The sequence below is a fragment of the Myotis davidii genome, unplaced genomic scaffold (genome assembly GCF_000327345.1).
Source record: "Myotis davidii unplaced genomic scaffold, ASM32734v1 scaffold290, whole genome shotgun sequence".
NCBI lineage: Eukaryota > Metazoa > Chordata > Mammalia > Chiroptera > Vespertilionidae > Myotis > Myotis davidii.
The window spans coordinates 1,636,337-1,643,342 of record NW_006285049.1 but is presented as its reverse complement, the minus strand read 5'-3'; the positions used below and the strand labels follow the sequence as shown (position 1 = coordinate 1,643,342).

General features: G+C 47.6%; 1 protein-coding gene across 1 annotated transcript; it reads left to right on the top strand.

Moving 5' to 3' along the window:
- Positions 1–409: 409 nt before the first annotated feature.
- LOC102766299 (olfactory receptor 8S1) lies at positions 410–3,588 on the top strand. The gene is made up of 2 exons (XM_006755566.1): positions 410–1,182; positions 3,426–3,588. The coding sequence occupies exons 1-2, from the start codon at positions 410–412 to the stop codon at positions 3,586–3,588; spliced, it is 936 nt and encodes a 311-aa protein (XP_006755629.1).
- Positions 3,589–7,006: the final 3,418 nt, after the last annotated feature.

The window sequence follows — 7,006 nt, the reverse complement described above, 5'->3', positions numbered from 1 at the left end:
CCAAACGTTTATTACTGACTCACTATGCCAGCCAGCTCCCCTGTGGTTCGAACTCAGTTCCTTTTGGAACTGGAGAATAGCACTTCTCAGTACTCTGGCATCTATTCCCAACTCCCTTCCTTTCCCTTTCCAGTCTGGATAATCGCTGTTCTCTTCTCTTTCCTTCCTAGGTCTGATTCTCTCCACTCCTCCTCCCCACCTCTCCACCTTGGCCAGTAGGTTACTGCCTTAAGCCGGGAAGGGCTGATGAGATCTCACTTGGCAGGGTTGCCTTTGCTGCATGATCTGTTCTGTGTTAGCCAAGAAGTCTTACTGACAATGCCTCAGCACCAGGCATGTCCTGGGACTGATAACCCATTTCAGCACTCTTCTCTGTTCCTGTCCCTCTAAAGGGAAACTTGACTGCTCCATGGAAATTGGCAACGTGACCACAGTCACCGAGTTTGTTCTCCTAGGACTGTCCAACAACCCTCAGATCCAGGGGGTACTCTTTGTGCTGTTCCTGGTGATTTACCTCCTGATCCTCACAGAGAACCTGCTGCTGCTGCTGGTGATCAGAGCTGATTCCCACCTCCACACCCCCATGTACTTCTTCCTGAGTCACCTCTCCTTCCTGGATGCTTTCTATTCCTCAATCATTGTGCCTAAGCTGCTAGAGAACCTTCTCTCCAAGTGGAAGACCATATCCCTTCTTGGGTGTTTCACCCAGGTTTTCTTGGTCATATTTTCTGGAGCCACTGAAGCTTGCCTCCTTTCGGTCATGGCCTATGACCGGTTCCAGGCCGTGTGCCACCCACTGCTGTACATGGTGGCTATGGACCGGCAGGTGTGCACTGGCCTGGTGGGAGCATCCTGGGCCGTAGGAATGGGGAGTAGCCTCGTTAACACCCTTCTCCTGGCTCAACAGAACTTCTGTGGCCCCAACGTCATCCACAGTTTTGCCTGCGAGCTCCCTCCAGTGCTCCTTTTGGCCTGTTCTGACTCCCACATGAGCATTGCCTCCATCCTGACAACCGTGGGGGTCCTGGGCTTTGGCAGCCTTGTCCTACTGCTGGGCTCCTACACCCGTATCATCATGGCTGCCCTGAGAATCAACTCCGCCATGGGTCGGAGCAAGATCTTCTCCACCTGCTCTTCTCATGTTCTTGTGGTCACCATCTTCTATGGTTCAGGAGTTTTCAGGTATGTCACATTGTACGTCCTGAAGATACATGTAGGCTATTCCAAGTGGCCTTGGTCTGTAGAACCAAGCATTGCAAAAGTAGCAGGATAATAATTGTGATGTAATTCAGAAGGCTGGGCTCTAGTCCTGGCTCTGCAGAGAACAAACTGTGTGAATTATGAAAAATCCATTTTCTTTTTGAGGCTTCAATGGTCTACTCTGAAAAATGAGCTTATTCAAGGACTAAACATGTTCCTAATTACTTTAACCTATGATTTCGGAGTTCCCAAAGGGGAATCAGGGAGCCGTTAGTAGATTTTTATTCAAAAAATAAAAACATATTTTTGAAACAGATCCTATCTTTCTTTCCTGCTGGAAGGTGATGTCTTCAAAGCTTATTTACGTTATAACTATTTATTAGGCACCTACAAGACACCGGGTGCTTTACATGATTGATTTGGGCATGTATCATGCCACAAGAAAAATATTGGTAACTCCATTTTTATATAAGGAACCCGAGTTTCAGGAGTAACCAGGTAATTTCCCAAAGGTCCCAGAACAAGTTAGTCATGGAGCCATAATTTAAAACAAGTCTCAGTGACTTCAAGCCTCATGCTGTTTCCTACCATGCTTCTCTCAAACATAAACAGCTCCAGCTGATGAGTCCTCGCTTATAGGAGACACAGTAAGTATGACCTGAGCTCTCTATTAGTGAAATGCAGATGGATTTGCACAAATTGCTCCATACTCGTCTCACCTGCTTGTGACTTGGAGAGAAGTCAGAGGTAGGAAAAAATTGTAAAGAATGGTCTAGGTCACAGTGGTCGGCAAACTGTGGCTTGCAAGCCACATGCGGCTCTTTGGCCCCTTGAGTGTGGCTCTTCCACAAAATACCGACTTCTGCGCATGGGCCACGAAATTTCAGTCGCACTGTGCATGCGTGCCTGCATGTGGCATTTTGTGGAAGTGCCACACTCAAGGGGCCAAAGAGCCGCATGTGGCTCGCAAGCCGCAGTTTGCCGACCACGGGTCTAGGAGAGTTCACCTGAGCCTGTGGACAAATCTCATCTCTCTCTGTCTCAGTATCCTCATGTGCTGTAAGAGGACAGTAGATTTCTCCTACTTACCTCACAGAAATGTCAGGAGAGATAAAGTAGATGATGAAAAATCATAGTAAAACAAGTAACTTTTTTAACCAAGCATACCTCAACTCACAAAGAACATTTCAATGATGATTATATCATTGCTAACAATAATAATAATAATAATAATAATAATAATAAGTAATGCTTCTGTGGGAAATACTCCCAGTGGCACTTTAACAAGATACAGCCAAAATTTTAGTCTTATTATTTTGAACTTATACATTGTGCTGAACACATTTTTATCCTCCACTTTATTTACCAAGCTTGATCTTTTCTAAGCCAGAGAAAAATGCACCTAAAAAGGCAAATGTTTGTCCCCTATGCATTATAAAAATAATGTGCTATGATTCTGAGGGTAACTCCCAAAGTTGGGAATGTTGGGAACAATAACAGTTTTATTAGATTAAGCTTACAATTTTGCAAGAAACAATGATCACAGGATGAGAACATGTAGTTGTACATATAGGGAAGAGAAGATAAAAATTCCTCACATTATCATCACAGCTATTAAACAAAGGTGCTTTGGGAAGTATGAAGTGTTCCGGAAATGCATGGGATTATTATTAGTTCTACTCTAACCTGCAGCACTTGATCTGCTGCAGAACTTTTGTGCCCAGGGCAGCTCCTGTAATGTTCTGCATAAGATCACTCATATTTGGCCCTGGCTAGTGTGTTCAGTGGTTAGAGCATCAGCCCACACTCTGAAGGGTCACTATTCCCGGTTAAGGGCATGCACCTGGTCAAGGTCACGTACCTGGATTGCAGGTTTGATCCCTAGCCCTGGTCAGGGTGCTTGCCAGAGGCAACCAACGGATGGTTATTTCTCTCTCTCTCTCTCTCTCTCTCTCTCTCTCTCTCTCTCAGAAATCAATGGAAAAAATATTCTCAGATGAGGATTAACAATAAAAGATCACTCATGTTTGAAGGCATTTGAAGGCAGAAATGCTTAACTTCTCACTGGCCATACCGTCATTTCTAGGTGCTGCCACCAGTGCTGGTCGGCTCAGCTCTGAGGACCCTCTTTGCAGAGTCTCTGGGATGGGGTAGACTGTGGCTGCCAACAGTACTGTGGCCATTGTCCTGAGCTCGGCTTATCCCTTTGTGCACTTGCCTTCCAGGTACATGACTCCAGCCTCTGGTTCAGTCCTGGAGCAAGTGCTCTCCATGCAGTACAGTGTGGTGACGCCTCTGCTAAACCCCCTCATCTACAGTCTGAAGAACCAGGAGGTGAAGGCAGCTCTGAGGAGGATGCTGGCCAGGCAGCCCAGGCTGACCTTCTAACCCAGGCCCCAGCGCCTCACCCGGAGGAAAAGTTATGGGAAAGAAGAGGAGGCAAAAGAGCTGTCACCACTCAGTGGCTTCAGCATCCATTCTTTTCCAACACAGAAGTCCTAGTTTTTCTCACCCCGTGCCCTCCCCAGTCAAGCGAGTTTGGGAAACTTCACAAACCAGATGACACCATCCACCGGGGGCCCAGTCACCACACAGGAAAATGCTCACAGCTTCACTGGCCATTTCTACAACGATCGCTTTTCCCTCTCATTTCTTGTCCTTTCTACCCCTCCCCTTTCCGCCTCTTCCTCACTCTTTTATTTTTGTCTATGCACAAAGTGTAAATCAACCCAGCTGGCCACTAGCAAATATCCCACTGCATTCTGGGAGAGTCCAGTCTTGGTACTGGGAGACCCAACTTCTCCTTTGCTCCCTTCCCAAAAAATTCCTGGCAAGATCTACAGCTCCATAACAACTCAGAAAGAAAGAAAGAAAATAAGTGTGTCTCCTCCTGTCTTTGTTCTTAACAAGGGCCATCTAAAGTAAAGCCTAAAAAAAATAAAATAAAATAAAGCCTAGCAAATAACAAATCCTCAATAACTACTTGTTGACTATTTAAGGAATGAAGGCTAAGTTCATCTGAAGAGTCCTTTCTCATAAATGATCCCAGAAAATGGGAGGAAGTGAATATCATCCTGTAACGTGTAAGTCTTAAGAGCAAAGCCCCTGTCCTAATAGCTTCTGTATCCTCGGTGTCTAGAATAGTCCTGTCACCTAACAGATTCAATTAGCATTAGATAAGTGGAGGGGAAATGAATGAATGAAAGAGAAGGGGGAGTGAGAGAAGGAACATATTAAAAAGAATATTTAATTTTATTCAGTAAAATTCTTGCATTGATAACAATATAGATATCAGAGGAAAAGTAGCAGGGACAAAAAATTGGGATAGAAAGAGAGAAAATGCTTCCATATTTCGGGGCACTGTCCTGGGTCCTCCTCACACAGAGCTCTGTGAATGGCATGCACAGTGACAGCCCCTGCCCCGAGCCTCCTCACAGCCCACCTTAGCCTGGACCACCTCAGCTCCCTGCCTATTCGAGACATCCCAGCCGAAAGGAATGAGAAGGAGTTGGAGAGAGCAGAGCAAATGCTCAGCTGCCATCCCACCTCCCAATCAGCTCCCAAGAAAGTTCTCAGGAGAGAACAATAGCAGTTCCCTTCCTGTTTCTACCTAAAGGCCAAGACCTCTGCCTCAGTCAAGACTACCTCCATGCCAGCTCCCTGGCTTATCTCTGTCCTTGACCCTCTGACCCCAGGCTAAAATCCTCTCTGAAAATAAATGTATTGTCAGTTTCTTCCTGCAAAGGCCTCTGAAGATTGTGGCCTTATATAGTGAATACCCACAAGTGAAATTTCCTAATCTCCTCTATAGGATGGGGGCCAAGGCTATGGGGCTGGGCCAGCCTCAATTTTAGTTGCATTTCTGCTCTGACCACTTGATGGAGCTGGACCTTATATTTTCCAGAGCGTATCGCTCCCTGAGCATGTAACTGAGGCAGGGTAATAAGTAAGAAGATGTGTGAGCTCAATGGGAGGAATGGACATCCAATCCTGCCCTTACCATACTTCCATACACAGGGATTACTATGAAAACCCTGTATACTTGGGGGAAAGCTTTTTGTCCCATAATTAGGAGAGGAATCGCATTCAATACCCTGGGAGATGAATCACATTGTACTTAAATTCACACAAAACTTGATATGATGAATATCAAGTTATTTCCTGAGAGCTTGTTTTCATCAAGTATAACAGGAGGGATGGTCTCCCCACCCCTGCCTAGCCCTATAGGTCCCTAAGCAGGCTATGGGGGCCTCATTTGGAAGCTGCTAGTCTCTGAGATAAGTAAAGTCAGATTGCCGAAAGCCCCAGCGGGGGGGGGGGGGGGGGGGGGGGCAGTGTAATTAGCTATATCAGGCATCTTAGGAAAGCAGGAAGAAGACAAATTAGAAGATAACTCAGCTAATTCAGAAATGTGGCAGATTAAATTGGCGTTTTGGAATGCTGGATTGTCAAAGAAGGAAGAGATTTCTGAAAAACCACCTAGGTTAAAACCCTCATTTTAAGAGAGGAACTTGGGGGACAGAGGACAGAGATACCTGCCCAGATTTGAACCATCAATGAGCAGCACAAACAGACATTAGTACTCAAATCTCCTGATTTTTCTTCTTTCACATTTCTCATAATCATTAGAATAAATAAAGTTCTGTGAAAATCCTTGTTAAAAACAAGTGAAGCAGCGAGGAGGAGTAATGGAAAGCGGGGTCCAAGCCCAAAGGCCCCGGTGTCTGATGCTTCTATTACTGAGCTGACTGTGAGGTCCTCTGTTTTCAGCTCCAGTTTCCAGACAGAGTTCCTCTCACAGCTCTTTGCGAAGAGGATTTCCTTGTCTCAGAGACAAAGAAATCCCTCAACCCCTTTCAGATGCTTGAAGGCCCTGCCCTTGCCGTCTTTTTCCCACTCCACATCTCCATCTGTCAAAATCCCACCCACATACAAAGCCAACTCAAATGCTACTCCTTTCATGAATCCTTCCTTGATCCCTTTTCCCACACATACCCTCAAATATAAATGATCTTTCCTTCTATGAATGCTCAGGGCACATTTCTAACCTTCCCCATGATGTTTATGATACTACTAGAGGCCTGGTGCATGAATTCATGCACAGGTAGGGCTCCTTGGCCTGGCTGGAGATCAAGGCCTATCGGGGGGCCGGCTGGCTGGGGGAAAGGACCCTGGGAGGTTGGCCAGCTGCCCCCCACCCCCATTGGGGCCTATCGGGCCAGCCAGTTGGCAGGGGGAAGAGACTGCGGGAGGTTGGCTGTGGGAGTGCACTGACCACCAGAGGGCAGCTCCTGCGTTGAGCGCGTCATAGCGTCTGGTTGACCGGACCACTGACCACTCAGAGAGCGGGCCCATCAGAGGGGTTGGGGTTCTGTACCCTGTCACGCACAGAGCAGGGCCAATCAGGGGGTTGGGGCACTGCCCCCATCACACACAGAGCAGGGCCCATCAGGGGGTTGAGGAGCTCTCCCCTGTCACTAAAAGAGTAGGGCCAATAGGGGAGTTGGGGCACCGCCCCCTGTCACACACAGAGCAGGGCCCATCAGGGGGTGGGGCACCACCCTCTATCACCCACAGAGCAGGGCTGATCAGGGGGTTGGGGCACCGCCACTCTCACACTCAGGGCAGGGCCGATGGGGAGGTTATGCCTCTACCCCGTCACACACAGAGCAGGGCCCGTGGGGGCAGGGGTGGGGGAGCTCCCCCCTATCAGGCACAGAGCAGGGCTGATCAGGGGGTTGGGGCGCCTTCCCCTGTCATGAACAGAGCAGGGTGGATAGGGAGGTTGTGGCCCTGCCCCATCACA